Source organism: Maylandia zebra, linkage group LG5 (genome assembly GCF_041146795.1).
Source record: "Maylandia zebra isolate NMK-2024a linkage group LG5, Mzebra_GT3a, whole genome shotgun sequence".
Lineage (NCBI taxonomy): Eukaryota > Metazoa > Chordata > Actinopteri > Cichliformes > Cichlidae > Maylandia > Maylandia zebra.
Genome location: NC_135171.1, coordinates 1,717,616 through 1,737,919, shown reverse-complemented (window position 1 = coordinate 1,737,919; position 20,304 = coordinate 1,717,616). Strand labels below are relative to the sequence as shown.

General features: G+C 48.6%; 1 protein-coding gene across 1 annotated transcript; it reads left to right on the top strand.

Annotated features, from left to right (window-relative positions):
- Nucleotides 1–1,516: 1,516 nt before the first annotated feature.
- zbtb40 (zinc finger and BTB domain containing 40) lies at nucleotides 1,517–18,538 on the top strand. Its single transcript, XM_012924751.4, is given in 13 exon segments — nucleotides 1,517–1,672; nucleotides 2,096–2,278; nucleotides 2,598–3,022; nucleotides 3,384–3,526; nucleotides 4,662–4,875; nucleotides 5,049–5,420; nucleotides 6,102–6,308; nucleotides 8,123–8,287; nucleotides 8,939–9,153; nucleotides 10,370–10,526; nucleotides 16,591–16,726; nucleotides 16,728–16,794; nucleotides 17,845–18,538. Coding segments are annotated over 12 exon segments (2,616 nt in total). The 5' UTR covers nucleotides 1,517–1,672; nucleotides 2,096–2,126; the 3' UTR covers nucleotides 18,208–18,538.
- The last annotated feature ends 1,766 nt before the right edge of the window (nucleotides 18,539–20,304 follow it).

Sequence of the window (20,304 nt, the reverse complement as noted above, 5' to 3'; positions counted from 1 at the left end):
GGCTGGACTGCATCCCTGTGGTCTTCCTCTGTGGTCTTCCTCTGTGGTCTTCCTCTCCTCCTGCCTGGCAGCAGGTCATGTATAAACCATGCCAGCCGCGCCTCTGTCTCCAAACTCCCGCCTGTGCTGTCCCTTTCATATCTTCATCACTCACTACAAGCATCTCACGCCCTCCAGCTCCGCCTCTCGTCAGTGCTGCGTCTCGGGCCCAAACATCAGAGCGGCTCTCGCTGCCATCTTGTAAACCTTCCCTCTCAGATATTACACCAACACCTCTCCACCCTACCTGCACCTTCACCTCCTCTCTTGTGCACTGTGCTGCGTTGGGCTTTTGACACCAGGAATTTAAGCCTGCCCACATTCACTACTTCCAGTTTCACCTTTCCACCCGCCTCATGTTCTTTTACCCATTTTCATTGGTCTTTCTGCACACACACTGTAGCTCAGTGTCTGTGGGTATCACAGGCCATACAGACTTCATCTGTTACTCCCACCCTCACTTTTCTGTGCTTCCTAACTTCCTCACACAGCATCACGGGTCTTGCCTCAGCTCTATTGTATATTTTCTGTAGATGAGACGGTGCAGCAGCTTTTTGTTTTCTTGATACTTCTGCATGAATAGAAAGCAAATATCACATTTACTACAGATGTCCAATAAGTCATCTACTACGGCTGCTCATTGGATCAGACATGGTCTCAGTAGTTGAAACCTGCACCGTTATTTTCCTGTCAAAATGTTCTTGTTATCTCAATTCTAGTGAACCACTGAACTAATGAGTTCTTGAACTTGGGCCGAAGATAACTGAAGGACTCTTTGTTAAACTGTTGTTGTCCTAGTCATGCTTTGGTGTGCTCTCTGAAACATCCCACAAATGCAGTGAACTGAGAGGAAGTCAGAAATGTTCAAAGCAACAGTCGCTGTGGTGAACATCTAAACCAGCGGTGCGCAGCCTCTTGTGCTCCCCGGACGGTTTAACGTCAGACCGTCACGGAGCGGCCTTTAAGGTGTGGCGGACAAATGCAACAACAAAAGGATACGACCGAGAGAACCGCGGCGGTATTTTGTAAATATAACGGTAAACGTGAATTCACTGTCTGTTAGCAGCGTGCTGCTGAAACGCGCCAACACTGACGGTAACGTCCTCTCTGCCCCTTAATGCTCTCTGGTCGCTATAGTAACGGGTACGTATTTCTTTCAAAATAAGACGCACCTACAACACGACTAACCCCCTGGAAACCAGACATTTCACACCCGAGCTTCAACTCTCGCGGCCCGGTGCCAAACGACTCACGGACCGGTACCGGTCCAGTGCCCGGGGAACATCCGCTGTATTACGAATATATAACAGATTCTTGTTCCAGGCAAAAGCTTTTATGTATTTGTCGTTAATTTAATAATTTTGAGAGAATATATTTGTAATGAGCTGTGGAGCTGTTGTTTGACACGAGCCCACACCGCACGTCCCTGAATGACTGCTCCGGTGAAGGCCCAACGGTCATACAAACAGATTTAAAGCGAACCGCTCGCTGTGATGACACTTCTTCAACCGGAAGTGTCGCAATTTGTTCACGTACTGCGTGTCGCCATTTTCAAAACAGTTGAGCTTTATTGCGCACGGCAGAATTGTTCAGCAGAGAAGTTTAAATAAAGACTCGGATTGAATAATTCAAGGTACAGCCCTTAGTGATGGTCTGGGGTTTATTCTACTGGGAGCGCTCCTGTATCGCAGCGTGCTTCACTAATATTACAGGAACTAGTTAGCTTCTCTGGAGCACATTAGCAACCTTAGCTAGGCTACAGCTAGTTACATTCCGGTAAACACTGTTTAAGAAGACTGAACGTTAGTTGCTGATAAGACACCACGCGTTACCGTGTCCGGCATCACGTGGTGCTTCATACACTAGTTGATGTTGTAATAAAAACATTAGCTTTTTACACAGTAGTCGGATAAACTGCAGCTTTGTGTGAGTCTTTCTCGTGCTGCCGGCGCACAGAGTGAGTACGCTATAAACGCAGTTTTAGTGAAAAGTACCAGTGATGAGTTGTGATAATGCTGCAGGCCTGATTGTGTGTTTGGACATGAAACGATTACAGCTGTGGTTGGTGCAGTCGCCCTGAAACCAACATGATGGAGCTACCCAACTACAGCAGCCAGCTGATGCAGCAGCTGTGGGCCTTGAGGAAGGACGAGCACTTCTGCGACTGCACCATCTTGGTGGGAGAGGGTCGTCATCGCGCACATAAACTGGTGCTGGCTGCCTCCAGCATGCTTTTCAGGTAGACCTGGTGACTCTTCTGCAGTCACATATTTGGACCTTACAGTCGTTCATCTAATCTCAGCAGCGCTCCTGTGGAAGAATGAGTCAAATTCAGCTCATGAACTTTTAGTTTGGCTTTTTTAAAAATGTGTTTATTGAGGACCATGAAATCTAACACGTGAGTAAAGTTTATGAGCAGCTGTTACAGATGTGCTCTTTGTGTTTGCTCCCGTCATACTTTAATATTGATGCCAGCACGGTGTACAGGTGGCTGCTGCAGTCGCTGTTCGCTTTTATTACACTGCAGCTTAAAAGCAGAACGGTGCTGTCTCCGTCAGGTCTCTCCTGGATGGCTCCGACACCATCTCCATCGACACAGCTGTGGTTTCCTCGCAGGAGTTTGGCTGCCTCCTGGACATGGTCTACACTGGTAAACTGCCTCCAGGTAAACACAACGTCAGTCGCATAGTCGCCGCTGCAGACAGCCTGCAGATGTATGACGTGGCCGTTGGCTTTAAGCAAGTCCTCACCAGCCTGGTGAACCAGAAGCCCCCGGTATCAGTGAGCTCCGCTGTGCCACACCTCACCGTGACCGACAAAGCCCCGAATATGAAGCCTGAAGGCTCAGCCTCGCCCAGCAAGCACAACCCGTCTTCAGACGAGGCGGAGGTGACGGACGAGCTGAAAAAAGAATCGTTTGAGCATGACCGCGATGACGAGCCGGCGATTAAAAGGGCCCGCGTGGAGCTCCCTGACACATCAGGTCATTCTTATGTTTAAACCCGTAGTTTGGGGAATTTAATAGTGTGAGTCGATCTAGGAATAATTCAAATCACACGTTACTGGAAATAGAGTCTAAAACAGGCGTGGGCAACGCCAGGCCTCGAGGGCCGGTGTCCTGCTGGTTTTAGGTGTGTCCCTGATCCGACACAGCTGATTGACCTCCAGATGTTCTCCAGAGGCCTGCTAATGAGCTCATCATGAGATTCAGGAGTGTTGACCCAGGATGAGATCTTAAACCTGCAGGACACCGGCCCTCCAGGCCTGGAGTTGCCCACGCCTGGTCTAAAATAGTCTCCCTACAATAAACAAGATAACAACTAGACTTTATTTTCTGTCCACAGGGCCCGAAGACATCAAATCCTCAGAAGGTGGCGACACGTCGGCAGCCAGGCTGTCCAGCGAGTCTGGTCTCCTCGCCAACACGTCGTCTGTTGTGGAACTGCTGAGCCAAGCAGCAGAGAGCCTGACAGAAAGAGAGCGACAGGTACAACAGGAAGCCCTGGTTCTTCTACAGTTTGACTCCATCTAATACCACCTTAGCTCACGGCTCGGCTACCTTTAACACCCAAAGAGCCGTTTGGACCCGGTTTCATAAAAAAGCCACCGAGCTGCAAACACATCCAAAATGAAGATGCCCCTGTAAATACTGACCTTCATGCTTTGTAGAAACAACGACATACAAAGTGTGTTGCTTATGAAACACATGAAGTGCTACAGAGAAAACTACATTTTCTTTATGTACTAAAATACTAACAAGAAACCAACACAATAACAAGCTGGAAGGATTCACGTAGCAAACTAACGGTCATCTCGCCTCTGAGCCTCCTGAGCCTCGAGCTGAATTTAATACATTGGAAACAAATCTCTGTGTCACTGAAAAATATCTGCATCATCATAAATATTAATCTTACCTGGTTAACGGGACGATGGGAAGTTCCCGCTGTCGTCTGTGAGGCGTGGGTGGAGAGCAGCTGCTCACCTCCGTCTGTGGAGCTGAGGATCCACACGTTCGTGTCGGGATGCCGTTCCACGTCTCGGTTACCTCAGCATCACTGCAGTTATTCTCAGTGACAGTGGCCTCCTGAGGTGAAGTGTGGCGCTCGTTTGACCGACGAAAAATAATCAAATATCATTTAAATTTCATATTTCAAGATCACAGTAATCTCCCAGTGTAGAAGTCACTAACACTAATAAACACGTTTCAATTAAACACTATTAATTTATTTAATGTATTCATTGTCCCAGGCCCCGCGTGGCTCCAGAGCCGCGGGTTGAGAACCCCTCCCTTGCACGTTGTTTAACATGTTTGAGCCCTGAACAGTAGCTCTCCAGGCTGTCCCCCTTTGTTGGACAGTGTCAGGAATCACTCGAGCACAGTTGTGGCTCCACATAGAAGACGACGACAGTAACAGTGTATCTCCACGTACTGGAGCCAAAAGCACATTTCTGTTCCCATTTCGCTGACCGCACCACCTCATGGTCAGTGTACTGTGAGCGCACAACTCGCTCTGAGCTACAGCTGTGACGGCACCTGGCTGTAGCTCGAGGGCGCCATCTACTGACTGGAAGGTTGCTGCTGCTCCACAATTTCATTTTGTTTGCACTTTGTGCTCTCTCAGGTTGTGTGTCGGTGCTGTGAGGAGGCTGATCCCAGCTCCGTGTCGGAGAAGCTGATGAGTAAAGTGAAAGAGGGTCAGATCGGAGAGGAGGGGCTTATCAAGCTGCTGCGCACCGCCAAGCAGAAAGCTTCATCGTCCTGTCCCACACAGCTGCTCCCTCTGCTGGAGGAGCTGGAGAGGAGCGTACGGCAGCCCGATGGCAGCCACACTGGAGGTAAAGACGAGCACCGGGAGTAACATGAAAGACGATGTGTAGGTCTGTCTTCATTAAGGACAGCTCGGTATTTATATACATTTGTGTCCGTCCAGCAAATGGACAGGATGTGATAGGAAGCTTTTTTAGTGGATGTCTTCTACGTATTTTGAGTCTGTCGTCCATGTTTGCAGCTGACTCAGAGCAGGAGAACAGGAGTGAAGATCGTGTCCAGGAAGAAGATGAAAACGGTGACAAGGAGGAGCAGGAAGATGCAGCTGTAGCAACCGAGTGTTCCCCTCCCTGCTCCTCTCCTGCTTCCTGTCACGCCAAACCTTACTGCTGTCACTGGTGTAAGAAGAGCTTTGATTACAAGTGTCGAATGCTAGCACACATGAAGCGCTGCTCCATGTCCCAGGAGTGTGAGCAGCAGTGTCCCGAGTGTCCTGAGAAGCTGTCTAAGCGGGCCCTGCAGCGCCACCGGGCCGAGGCTCACCGCAGCGCCACGCGGGTCAAGAAGAAGGCGGCCTGTGACCTCTGCGGCCGCACCTTCGCCCACCCGTCGGGTAAAGTCACGTGACATTAAAGCAAGATTATTGATGTGATCAGTGTCTGTGCTGGAGCAAACGGCGTGCTGATCTCACAGCTGTTCTCAGGCTGCATCCACAGTGTTGGTGTTTGATAATGATCAGAGCAGGAACCGTCGATGAGGTACTGACGTGTTTCTTATTATGGCTTCTGGTTTCAGCATTTACTATACAGAAGCGTCACAAGCAGTAACACTACCTGAATTATCAGGTAAATACGAATGTAATGAAAACATGGGGCTGCTGGTTTAATCCCAGTCAGAGATGGAAGCTGCGAGCTGGCAGCCAGCACTGCTAGCTGCTGCTGTGTGAGTGGAGTATAACTTTGTGCTGCTTTACATTTGATGTTGCTGCTAGGCTACAGTCTAAATCTCAAAAGGACCTGAAACAGGTCATTTCACCAGCAAAGAAACCTTCTAAGGCAGGAACACCGTACCTGACAGATGTGTGGTTTCCCCGCTGTGCACTCGACTCTGGTCAGCACAGCTGCAGTGCGTACAGCGTAGGCAGCAAACGTGTGCTGCCGTGTGCAAAAGGACTGTGGGAAAGATCACATCTGTCGTAACATGAACTCTGAGCTCAGTTTGGGGCCAGCTCGCGCGTCACAGCACAGCGATCGTTTCACTTTGTTCCATTTAATGAGTGCTTCTCATTTCTTAGGTATGATTTACCACAAGCGCACTGAGCACTTTGAAGAGAAGCCGTTTGCTTGTGATGAATGCGGCGCGAAGTTTGGTGCAAACTCATCTCTGAAGAATCACATGAGGCTGCACACAGGGGAGAAACCCTACCACTGCAAGCACTGTGACATGAGCTTCAGCGTGGCTGCTGCACTTGCATACCACACCAAAAAGAGACACTCTGAGGGTAAGACACACACACACACACACACATTTGGGGTTGTGTGATATACAAGTGGTGATATGTGTCTTTCACGTGTAACAGCTTGTCACTGATACAAGAACAAAACAAAGATTCAACATCCAGGACAAACCAGAGAGATAAAGTGTTGAGACTTCAAACCCACAGAGTTATGATGATGATGTTATTGATAGGTGACACACCTATCACCAAGGAAACCAAGGGGAGAAAGAGAGAGGAAGGAGGGATGGCACAAAGCGTGGAGGTTGAAAAGCTCCGTTTGGCTGGCTGTGATATCCACCTTAGTGGTGTCAGTGTGGAGCTGTAGAGTCCCGCGCATCATCACAGTGCACCAGTATGGTTCTTTTGTTCCAGTTGAGGTGACTGTGCTGTTGTAGTGGGCAGGGCTGTGGTCATTACTTTTAGGTCTGTGTTTATTAAAGACAGTGGGCGACCACTGCAGGGTTAGACTGGGTTTTAGGAGAGTGTTACTGGGAGACAGAGCTCAAAGAGCAGCTTTAAGCCTGAAGCCTTTTCCAAAAGCATGAATCAAGGCTGAGCTGGACCCAAGGACCTGTGCTACACAGCTCGTTTGCTTCATCTGGATTCACCCTGACATGTCCATCAGGTTCTGACTCTGTAAACCAACCCGGGGTTTCCCCTTCACGTCCACATGAAGGTGTGCTGTCGGCAGGATCGGGCTAATCTAAGAGATCCCGTGTCACAGATCATGTGACTCAACTGGTGATTCAAATCTATAAGGAACATAGGAATATAACAGTAAACTACAAGGTCGTATAATTATCACATTAAAAAGTCTGCTGTGATGCTGCTGCTGGAGGTTTGTGTTGCTAGAGAACAGCAGGAAACAAGGATAGGCTTGGAGACACTGGTTCCCACTGGAGACACTGGTTCCCACACAGTGGGAGGACGTCACTGCCTTCAAAGATGAAGCTGAAGGATCACGCTTCAGATGAATCTTGGATGGATTTGTGGAAATTTGTTGAATAAAGTTGAATATAAAGTTAGAAATAAGAAACACACCAGCACACATGACAAAAGAAGAGGAATCTAGTGGTGGTGGAATAGCTGAGGAACATGGAGCGCTTCATCGGCAGTCACACTACCTGGAACAAGCCTTTCCCAGCAGAAACACAGGCTGAAGACTGAAATGCTTTCAGATGTTTGTAGAATTTGATGAATGAGCTTAATGGTATAAGATCAGCAACCAGCCAGCTGAAGTGTAAAAAGCAGCAGTGGTGAAAAATGTGCTAAATGAAGCCGACAAAGTACCTAAACAGAGCTTCATTTGGTGAAATGTGCAAAACATAACAAGCAGAAGGTGCTGCGGTCCATCCAAACGCAGAGAGGCAGCTGAGCAGGCAGCTTATAACCTCCCGTGTGACACAAACACACAGGAGGCTGATGTGCGTCGCAGCCGCGCTGAAGACTCGAGCGTACAATGTTTTTTAAAAGCAGCATTTCAATAATAATCCTGCAGAGAAGCTGAGAGTCGCACAGACGCACAGAGGTTTGTGCGACTCAGCTCGAGTCTGTGGACAACAAAACACAACAGCGCAGCCAAACTGGGCAGTTTCCAGTCTGGCTGTGCTGTTTTGTACTTTTCTGCCCACCTTTAAGGCCTTTGGGTCTCACTGCATCTGTGTGATGACGGCGCGGCGGCGAGCCAATCAGAGGGTGTCCTGGCTCCTCCAGGCTGTTTGCTGTGCAACACCCAGAAACCAACAGCGTGCACAGATGCAGTATTTCTATCATGCAGCATGTACAGACAACATTTGTGTGCTTCTTTGATTTTCCAGGGAAGATGTATGTGTGCCAGTACTGCAAGGCTGTCTTCGCCCAGTCCATAGAGCTGACGCGTCACGTGCGGACGCACACGGGAGACCGGCCCTACGTATGCCGAGAGTGTGGCAAAGGCTACAGCCAGGCCAGCGGGCTCACTGTGCACCTGCACACCTTCCACCGTAAGAACGTTTTTGCAGTAAAGTTTGGAAATCTGCGTTTACATACTGGCTTCTCTGACATATGAAGGACTGGCACTGATGATCCATACATGCAGCTGTTTTTGGGGTGGGGCACTTTTCATTTAACAGCCATGTTGTCAAAGGCGGACGTGTTCCTGTAGCAGCTTCAGGCCGACTGCACCTGTACGTCCCAGCTGATCGCTGCCCTGTGACTATTACTGACACGTCAGACGTCGTGTCTTCAGCCTCGCAGACGACCTCTCAGGTCCTGCCGGGGCCTCACATCTCACCAATGCCAGTAACAGTCTCATATGTACTAATGGTGTGAAACCCAGTAGAAGCGTGGATCAGATCTGCTGCCTGGGTCTTCACAAATCACCTTCATCATCACACTGCAGCCGTGTTTCCCCACCTGATGGAGCCACGGCACGTAGGTGCGCCGTGGCTCCATCAGGTGGGGAAACACGGGTGTAGCTGCAGCCCGACTTAAACTCGTGCCAGTTATCAGAACACATCATGAAGGGGTTGCACCAAGGTTCAGTTTCCTTTCCTTACTGGGAGCAATGGGATTCTTCAGGGAATGCACCAAACACTGTGGTAGCTTGTGTGTGCTGGTCAGGTTTCAGTGACGGTGTGTTTGCTCTGTGTCAGACCTGTCGGAGCCCCACGACTGTCAGAAGTGCTGTCTCAGCTTCTCGTCGCTGGACGAGCATCGGCAGCACATCCAGGAGTTTCACCCCAAGGAGTTCCACAAGTGTCCCACCTGCAGTAAGCTGTTTACCAGCGCCGCCCTCCTGGACAAACACAAGCCCACGCACACTGGGACAAAACCCTTCAGCTGTGATCTCTGCAACAAGTCATACCAGGTACACCGAGCCAGTTGGACACCGTGACGACTCCATGTTTGTAAAATGGTAAATGATCTGTATTTATATCCGGTTGTTCAGTGATGACGCGACGAATCCTACTTCTGGGCCTAAAGTAGTCTGCGTTTAATATGGCTTTTGTGTTGTTAACATGTTTAATGTTTTGTATTTTCTTCTATTTGATCTCAAAAAGCTCCTAAAACAGTCAGTGATCACTGTTGACCTCCCTCGGCTTTTATTACCGCTAATCATTTATTTAAGCTCAGTTTTTAAAACCTTAGGATGTAACTACAGCCCAGCCCATGCAGCAGTACATGAATGACTAACCTCGTATTGTGGATGGATTATCTCAGTTGTTCTCCTGGCTGAAGTTTGGTCCTTTTACAGCATCCTGCCATGCGATTACATTTGTTCCTGACCACCGAGAACACTCACGTTAACTTTTATCGAGTGGAAAAAAAGTTAGCTTGTTTATATTATGCTAACATAGCTGTGTCGCTAGCTGTCACGTAGCACATCATTATATACCAGCTAGCCCAACTTCAGTAACCCTACAAACGTCACTGCTGTTTAGTTTTCTGTCTTCATTTATGCTGGAAGTGATAACAGAGCTGTACGTTTTAATTTGTTTCCAAAACCCCGCAGTCAGGACATGCTATATTGTATTTAGATAGAAGCTAGCGAGCTAACTCCCTGCTAACTTCTAACTCCGTTAAATGTCATAAATTCCGTTTTCATGGATGCCTGGATGTTAAACTCAATTGTTACACCTGGTAGAGCAGAACGCTGATCATTTTATTAAAGATGAAAGACTTTAGACAGTTTTTCAACTCTCAGTAATGCCACAGTGATTGTTTGATATATGGACCTGCAGCGGAGTTTAGGTCCAGACACGGCTAGTGACGTCAGACTGAACAATCGGATAGCGCTTTACTAGTCCCTAAGGACCCCAAAGCGCTTTACGCTGTCAATCGATGCGTGGCTTCACCAACAGTGTGTTACAGATTGTGTTACCGTGCGTGGCTGAGGATGGGCTCAGTGCAGTGTGTTGGATTCATGTTTCAGCTGTGGAGGCCTCTTAGACCCACACAGGACAGTATTGGGCAACTTGTGACTGCACAACTAAACGCACACATTCATGTGTCATCTTCACGTGCATTCACACACATGTGTGCTACAGAGTCTGTGACATCTCTCAACCTTTCTTTTGCCATAGCAACTGTCAGGACTGTGGTACCACAACAGGACTAACCACCCTGATGTGTTTGCCAACCACACCCGGCAGCTCAAGAACCTGGTCCAGTGCGATGTCTGCTTCAAGTTCTTCCCTAGTTCTGTCAGTCTGGCCAAACACCAGGCTGCTGAGCACCAAGGTGAGCGCCAGCCCCGCACTGATGCACTGTCCTGTAACAGCCGGTCCTGGACGTGCACCGTCCTTCACTGGAGCTCCAACAAAAACACAATCTGTCTGTAATTCAAAGACACAATAATAATAATAATCTCTGCGTTTGCAAAAGATCCCAGAGAGTACACTGTACAGCTGTCAAACAGCAGAGGGCATGTCCACCATTCGTTTACAGATGTAAAAACACAAATATTAATAAAACATTTATTTCATTTGTCTTTAAAATCTTAGGCCTCCTGTTGCAGTGTTCTCTGTAATCGTCTGTGTGCAGACTGACCGCCTCTGGCCCTGTGTCAGTTTGTTCAACTTTATTTACACAGCACCAAATCACAGCCACAGCCGCCTCGAGGCGCTTTATTTTGTACAGTAGACCCCACAATAATACATACAGAGGAAACCCAACAATCATATGACCCCCTGTGAGCAGCACTTTGGCGACAGTGGGAAGGAAAAACTCCCTTTTAACAGGAAGAAACCTCCAGCAGAACCAGGCTCAGGGAGGGGCGGGGCCATCTGCTGTGATTGGTTGGGGTGAGAGAAGGAAGACAGGATAAAGACATGCTGTGGAAGAGAGACAGAGGTTAATAACAGATATGATTCAAATAGCTGGTGCTGGGTCTGTGTTTCCACGAGCCCGCTGCTTTAGACACTTACTCCTCATGAAGAAAACAAGACAGTCGGTGTCTGCCACAAAATGACCCGACGACGGCCTCACAATATACAATAGTACCTCCCCTCGTGACCCCCCCTACAAAGACAAGGCTGTGTGTGTGCGTGTGCGTGTGTGCGCGCGTGTCTCTCTGTGTGTGTGCGTGCGTGTGTGTGTGCGTGTGTCTCTGTGTGTGTGTGCGTGTGTGCGCGCGTGTCTCTCTGTGTGTGTGCGTGCGTGTGTGTGTGCGCGTGTCTCTGTGTGTGTGTGTGTGCGTGTGTGCGCGCGTGTCTCTCTGTGTGTGTGCGTGTGTGTGTGTGCGCGCGTGTCTCTCTGTGAGTGCGCGCGTGTCTCTCTGTGTGTGTGCGCGTGTCCCTCTGTGTGTGTGCGCGTGTCTCTGTGTGTGTGCGCGTGTCTCTGTGTGTGTGCGCGTGTCTCTCTGTGTGTGTGCGCGTGTGTGTGTGTGCGCGTGTCTCTCTGTGTGTGTGCGTGTGTGTGTGCGTGCGTGTGTGTGCGTGCATGTGTGTGTGTGCGTGCGTGTGTGTGTGTGCGTGTGTGTGTGTGCGCGTGTCTCTCTGTGTGTGTGCGCGTGTCTCTGTGTGTGTGCGCGTGTCTCTGTGTGTGTGCGCGTGTGCGCGTGTGTGTGTGCGCGTGTGCGTGTGCGCGTGTGTGTGTGCGCGTGTGTGTGTGCGTGTGTGTGTGTGCGCGTGTCTCTCTGTGTGTGTGCGCGTGTCTCTGTGTGTGTGCGCGTGTCTCTGTGTGTGTGCGCGTGTGTGTGTGCGCGTGTGTGTGCGCGTGTGCGCGTGCGTGTGTGCGTGTGTGCGCGCGTGTCTCTCTGTGTGTGTGCGTGCGTGTGTGTGTGCGCGTGTCTCTGTGTGTGTGTGCGTGTGTGCGCGCGTGTCTCTCTGTGTGTGTGCGTGTGTGTGTGTGCGCGCGTGTCTCTCTGTGAGTGCGCGCGTGTCTCTCTGTGAGTGCGCGCGTGTCCCTCTGTGTGTGTGCGCGTGTCCCTCTGTGTGTGTGCGCGTGTCTCTGTGTGTGTGCGCGTGTCTCTGTGTGTGTGCGCGTGTCTCTCTGTGTGTGTGCGCGTGTGTGTGTGTGCGCGTGTCTCTCTGTGTGTGTGCGTGTGTGTGCGCGTGTCTCTCTGTGTGTGTGCGTGCGTGTGTGTGTGTGTGTGTGTGTGCGTGTGTGTGTGTGCGCGTGTCTCTCTGTGTGTGTGCGCGTGTCTCTGTGTGTGTGCGCGTGTCTCTGTGTGTGTGCGTGTGTGCGCGTGTGTGCGCGTGTGCGTGTGCGCGTGTGTGTGTGTGTGTGTGCGCGTGTGCGCGCGTCTCTGTGTGTGTGCGCGTGTGTGTGCGCGTGTCTCTGTGTGCGTGCGTGTGTGCGCGCGTGAGCAGAGTGAAGCTGACCCCCCACCCACTTGAAACGTAAAGGCAAATAGGCGGAGCGGTTAGTGCTACGTTTGTGCTGGTTTGTGCTGCAGAAATTTTTGTTTGTGCCGTTATTATTTTAAAGATATTAACAAAAATTTCTAGAGGTCAACCAGCCCCCCCATATTAATGGAATCAAACAAAATGGATGTCAAACGTTTGTGCTACGTTTGTGCTGGTTTGTGCTGCAAAAATGTTTGTTTGTGCTGCTAACATTTTAAAATTTTTAATAAAATAACGTCTTGATGCGTGCTTATTCATCCAGGTAAGTAAATCCCAAAAGGTTGATTCTGTTCATCTGGACATATTCAGTTGGAGAAACGTTTCGTCACTCATCCAAGTGACTTCTTCAGTCTCAGCTGACTGCAGGTTTCCCCAACCTTATAAACAGTACATTTGCATAGTGAAGGAAACTAGCGCCACTGAATGAACAATGTGCCGGGGGGTTAGTTCCATGATTGTTAGTATGCAAATTCTTATGACCATTGATCAATGACAACTAATCAAAGCCTACTGATCAATGGCCATGAGTACCATTCACAGAAAGTGGGGAATGGCTACAATCACAGCATTGTAGGATGGCGAAAGATGTACCCTTGGGCCCCCCTTCTCGATCCAGAGATGGTCAGCATCCTGACAGCCCGATGGACGAAGCTGTCTCTCAGTCTGCTGGTTCTGGCTCGGAGGCTCTTCAGTATCCTTCCTGATGGCAGCAAACTGAAGACGCTGTTGAAGGGATGAGTGGAGTCACCTGTAATGGAGACGACCTTCCAGATGAGGCAGGTGCAGTAGATCTCCTGGGGAGGGAGGCAAGAGAGGTCCCCACAATGCTCTCGGCTGTTCTCACTACCCGTTGTCATTTTTTCCTGCAGAACCCAATGCAGGAGTCATACCACACAGTGAGGCAGCTGGTGAGGATACTCTCAACTGTGCCTCTGTAGAAGGTGCTCATAATGGGGGTTGAATCTCTTGTGCTTCTCAGTTTGCAGAGGAAGTAGAGTCGCTGTTGGTCTTCTCCACATTCAGGGACAGGTTGTTGTTGCTGTACCACTCTGGCAGATGGTTAACTTCACCCCTGTAGTAGATCTCGTCGTGGGTCAGCAGAGTGAAGAGAAGGGGGCTCAACACACATCCTTGGGGAGCCCCCGTATTCCGTGTTCTTGGGCTGGAGGTGTTGCTGTCGACCCGTACTGTCTGCTGTCTTCCTGTCAAGAAATCTAGCAGCCCGTTATACAGCAAGGTGCTGATCCCCAGCAGATCCAGTTTGTGAATGAGTTGCTGGGGAATGATGGTGTTGAATGCTGAACTGAAGTCTATGAACAGCATTCTGACATATGAGTCTCTAGTGTTCAGATGTGTGAGGGCTGAGTGAGGGGCAGTTGAAATTCCATCATCGGTTGAGCGTTTTGACCGGTATGCGAACTGAAATGGATCCAGGTTGGGGGAAAGCGATAATTTGATTTGATGCATGACTAACCGTTCAAAGCACTTAACTTAATAATGATGGAGGTGAGTTTGACAGGACGGTAGTCCTTAAAGCAGGAGATAGATGACTTCTTGGGTTCAGTAATGATGGTGGAGGGATCTCCACACACTGTCTGGGGATTGTGTCACCACGGTCTGTAGAGTGGGCTTGTAGTCTGTGATGGTTTGTATTCCTTGCCACTGCCTCCAAGTATCTCTGCTGTCGCTGAAGCTTTGCTGTAGCTGATGCCACGTGACAGGTTTGCCCTTGCTGTTCTTAGACTCACCTAATTCCCGGCTCTGAAGGCTTGTATTTTTCAACTTTAGGAGCATTTAAACCTGACCTGTGAGCCATGGTTTCTGATTGGCCCAGACAGTGATAGTCCTGGTCTCTGTGACATCATCGATGCATTTTGGGATGTAGGCAGTGACAGTTTCTGTATATTCCTGAAAGTCTGTGGTGTTGTCGTGTGTGGCACCCTGTGGTGGAAAAGCAGTGCCTCTGAGGACCCTTCTGGCCACACCTGTACCTGCTTACGAACTGGTTTGGTGACTTTGAGCAGGGGCCTGGGGGAACCCACGGCACACCTAGATTTCTGCCTGTACTGACCCTTATGCAAAATAGGTGGAATTAAGACACAGTTCCAAAAGCAAACACAACTGATCAGTGCTGAGAGTGGTCCTGTTGCTGAGGTTGGGATGATCCTGTAATCTCTTATGAACGACCTCCAACGCTTCTATGACTGGGATGCAAGTGAAGACAGATGTAACATCTCTCTCACTGTACATGTACTGTTTATAAAATTAGGGAAACATAACCTGCACAAACAAAATAATTTGCAGGACAAATGGTTGACATCAATTTTGTTCGATTTGAAGAAGGTAGGGGGGGCAACTTCACTCACATGTGTTTATAAGGTTGGGGAAACCTGCAGTCAGCTGAGACTGAAGAAGTCACTTGGATGAGTGACGAAACGTTTCTCCAACTGAAAATGTCCAGATGAACAGAATCAACCTTTTGGGATTTACTTACCTGGATGAATAAGCACGCATCAAGACGTTATTTTATTAAACATTTTAAAATGTTAGCAGCACAAACAAACATTTTTGCAGCACAAACCAGCACAAACGTTTGACATCCATTTTGTTTGATTCCATTAATATGGGGGGGCTGGTTGACCTCTAGAAATTTTTGTTAATATCTTTAAAATAATAACGGCACAAACAAAAATTGCTGCAGCACAAACCAGCACAAACGTAGCACAAACGTTTGATACCACTTTTGTTGGATTTGGGTAATGTGGGGGGGCTGGTTGACCTTTTGACCTTTACATTTTCATTAATATCTTTAAAACAGAAGCAGCACAAACGCTAATTTTACCTGCACAAATCTGCACAAACGTAGCACTAACCGCTCCGCCTATTTGCCTTTACGTTTCAAGTGGGTGGGGGGGTCAGCTTCACTCTGCTGTGTGTGTGTGTGTGCGCGCGGGTGTGTGTGCGCGTGCGTGCGCGCGTGTGTGTGTCTCTGTGTGTGTGTGTGTGTCTCTGTGTGTGTGTGTGTGTGTCCAATGCATGCTTCACCACAGATAACACAGTGAGGCCATACAAAGGGCAGGAACCAAACAGGGGAGGTGTGATCATGCTCCCCCTGCACAGAGAGGCTGCAGAGGTGGTCCGGGACAAAGGAACGTCTTGATCCTACAGCTTGAACTCAGACCTTACAAACTTAAGAAGCACAAGGACAACATTCAACAATTAGACTGAACAGCTGGGGTGGGCAGTGAGGCTTTCCACGTACGATGGTTAAAATGATCATAACCATCGAGTAGAAGTTGCCATGGCAATATTAAGCTGTCTGCATGCAATGCGAGTTGATTTTCTCCCACACTCTGTGAATGCATCATTTATTCCCCCCTCCCAACCGGAACGTTTCCTCATTGTCTGCAGGACAAATGCAGTGTTTTAAACGTGTGAACGTCTCCCCACAGAACAGGATGAATCCACCAGCTGTGACACCTGTGACTGTTCCACGCATACCTCTGGTTTCTGTACCTGAGGTCATCTCATGTTATGAGCACCTTATTATTTCAGTAGTTTGGTCTCATGAATCCTTGCTGTGATTGTAGTTAAAGCTCAGTGTTGCCCACAGAGTCACAGTACAGTCACTGTGGAAAACCTCTGTGTGCACCCGGTGGTTAAAACAACACACGTCAGTTCATATAACGGCGTGGTCGAGTGAGTGTACCACTGCGGTTGTAGGCCCTGTGTGGTTGAATAAACACTTGTTTGTGGAGGTTATGGTGTACTGTGAAATGGCCAAAGAAATACTGTGATATCAGTGTCACCCAGGCCTGGCTCCAGTCCCCCGTGACCTGGGTAAGTGGATGGTTGGGATTTCCTGTGTTAGGTCTTAGAGAGGCAGCTGGTGGTTTAATGAATCACAGCAGCAGCTCCTGTGCTGTTGTCACTGACCCCGAGTGTCTGTGCTGCAGGCTCTGTGGCTGTGCTGGGTGGAGATGAGGACATGCAGGAGAACATCTGCACGCAGCATATCAGCAGCGAGGCATTCAGGTGCTCCCGCTGCTCCACGCTCTGCTCCTCTCAGCTTAAGCTGCAGGAGCACCTGCTCCTGCCATGTGGAGACACGGCAGGAGCAGGAGAGCCGGGAGGAAGAGCAGGCCTCCACCTCCGACACGGTAACAAGCACATCACACAGACGTACAGATGAAGATGAAATAATAATGTCCCGTTCCTGGCTGACAGCATGTGGAGTGAAGTGTGTCCTGTATTTGTCGAGCTTTGAGGCTCATCAGGATGATGGTGGAGTACAGTTTGTTCAGCTCAGGTGCATCCTGGGAGAATTTGCAGCATTTACTTTTCAAACCAAGCTGAATCAGCGTATCTGACCAACCACATCGCTGCATTTGGCTCAAGTGAGATAGTCAAATAATGCTGTTTTACCTCAGACACACAGCGGGACGCCGCTCTGATGTCACTGCCGCCTCAGTGCGGTCCCAACACGACATCCTGAAATACGTAAGCAGCCGTGATCCAGCTGAAACTCCTCCCTGCATGCAACGGGACTCTGTTGCTCTTCCTGTGTACAAACATGCTGACTCGATGTTTCTGCAGCAATGAGTCGACTGGTTGATCCATGTGCGCTGACGTTTGTGTGGCTGATGAACGGATGACCCGATCATGCAGTCACACTGCTCCACTGTGCTGTGTGTTTAGCTTTCTAATATTAATAACAGTAACACAAAACTGTGATTGGTTACAAGTTTGATATGATGCTTTCCATTCATGTGTTTCCTGCACACTGTAACCAGAATGTGCCACAGACCAGTGCCCCAGAGTACAGGGGGGCCGTTTCTATGGATACAGCGTAACAACATGGGGACGGTTGGTGATAGTAACGCCTGTTTGTGGCACATTAGTACATGTGAGGGGCAAACTCCTCCAGGTGGGCGGTGACCATGGCCGTTTAGAAGTCGGCCATCTTGGATACAACTTTAGTTTTTCAGTAGGAAGAGGGTCATGTGACACATCAGACTTATTGGTAATGTCACAAGAACAACAATGGTGTGCTTGGATTCAGCTTTCAGAGCCTTTCCTGAGTGTGCGTGAGACGAGCGCTGGTTTGTCACTTCAGACGTACACAACTAAAACAAGTTGTGGGTTTACTGCGTGCAGAAAAGCTGGAAACAGTTTAACCTTTACAAAACTATCTCTGTCTGACCCCACAGGTGATACCAGCCAATCCAACAGGGAGCAGACAGGAAGGGGCGGAGTCTGAGGAGCCAAGGCAGCAGGGGGTTGGTCAGCAGGTGTTTCTAGCTCTGGCAGATGGGCGAGAGGTGAAATCATCAGCAGAGCTGGTGGAGGTGAACATGTACGACCTTCTGAACAACTCTGTGGCCTTCATCTGCGAGGACAAGCCAGCAGGCGGCGACTCTGGTTCCCAGCGCCACAAACACGCCTGCAGAAAACATCAGCAACACTGGCTGCTGCGCTCGTCTGTCCCACAGTCCCAGCTGATGACAGCCCGACGTTTTCAGTCTGCTCATGATTCACGGACACGGTGCAAGCATAGGTTTGTGTTGCTTTAAAGACATGACAGCAGTGCTGCTCTGTGGCTCTCAGCACTCAGATCTCTGCATGTACAGGTCTGCATTGTCCCTTAAGCAGTGGGAGCATTTGTTAGACTCCAGGCGTGGGACTAAATCACCAAACCGTGAAAGTTTATGGTCACTGTGGACTGGTACCTGTGAACGCTAATAAACACGAAATACCTGACGCTGCTCTGTGGAATGGTTCCTGCTGTTGCACGAATAAAACGACTGCATTTAAGATTTCTCACCTGTTTATCCTGTTCAGCGGTCAGTATTAGCTCACAAACGATCGTTAACTGCAAATAAAGAGAGATGTGGCTTTATTACAGATGTGTTCCCTTATTTATTACAGGTTCACAGAAGCAAAGAGCTGAGAGGGTCACATAAATACAAACACCCACTGTGGTCAGCTCATGAACAGCAACCCTGAGACAAATCCACGCCCAGCTAGTTATCCTCACCCGCTCTTTGAGCTCGAAATGAATAAAATCCATGTTTTAGGATAGACTGTGCCGGGAAAGGATCGTCTCTAGACTAGATGTGATCTTTGGTTTGTCCTTCACTGAAACTGCAGTTCTCACAAATAGAAGACGAGTCTGTATTTGACAGGTTGTGTTGTTGTATCAGACACAGTAAGAAAGACCTGCCTGCTGTCTCAATCACTGCAATCAGCTTTTTATGTTGCACTTTATATTTGCATAAGCCAGCAGCTAACATGGATGAAGAATCTGGAAGCAGACGTCTTCCTCCCCTCACCCAGATGGCCCCGCCCCTCCCTCAGCCTTGTCTGCATCGTTTCTTCCTGTTAAAGGGAGTTTTTCCTTCCCACTGTCACCAAAGCACTTGCATATAGACACTGAGCACGTGATGTCATTTCCGGGGTAAAACCGCAAAGGATTGTAGGTACGAGTGGCGAGCGGTACTAGAAGCACGCAAGCTTTCATATGGAAGCAGTCACACAGCGATGAAAAGAAACACAAAGAATGGCAAGGAGCTGTTGTGTTATTAACTGCCCATATGGAAAAGAAATAGTAAAAACTTATGTGATTACTCATGAAAGTGGCCACGTTCTCATTACTTTCATACATTGGTTTAGTATCCAAAACATACAAGTTTCATTATATAATTTTTCAAGGGATCTTATATGTTTTCACTCTTGTATGCTTTTCATACAAGTTTCACACAGACAGATACAAACTTTATAAGATTTATATAAATCTTTTCCATATGGGTGCATTAGCCGGTCACATGACGGCCACAGGAAGCCGACGGGTAAAGAGATCATTGTTATCAGATTACATCATGGAAGCCACGTTTCCGTAGTAACAAAGAGCTGATGGATGGCCTGGATTGCAGCCATTCAAAGACCAAATGTAACGTCCCAGAGCACTCCAGCTCACAGGTTAGTCTGCTCCAAGCATTCACACAGAGGTCAGTCTGCTGTTGCAGTTAATGCGTCATTTATCGTTTTTAAGTAAGATCATTGAAAAAGCAGTTTCCCAACAGCTCAGTTACTTCTTAAAACAGAATAATTGCTACGATGCCTTCCAGTCAGGTTTTAGACAGAACCACAGCACTGAAACCGCTCTGACCAAAGTGTTTAATGACATATGTCTGAATACAGTGGAAAAATGTCAGTCCTAGTTTTACTGGATCTCAGTGCAGCATTTGATACAGTTGACCACAACATATTACTCAAACGACTGGAGAACTGGACAGGTCTTTCAGGAACTGTACTAAACTGGTTCAAAACATACGTAGAAAACAGGAAATACTTTGTATCAATAGGTAACTTCACATCTGAACAGACAAGTATCACATGTGGAGTTCCCCAAGGTTCCATCTTGGGACCCCCTCTGTTTAACATTTACATGCTCCCACTGGCACAGATTATAAACAACAACAAAATAAACTATCACAGCTATGCAGATGACACACAAATATATATCACAATGTCACCAGGAGACTGAGGCCCTGTACAGGCTCTTGGTAAATGCATTGAGGAAATCAATGACTGGTTGTGCCACAATTTTCTCCAGCTAAACAAAAACAAAACTGAGGTAATAGTCTTTGGCGCCAAAGAAAAACGATTAC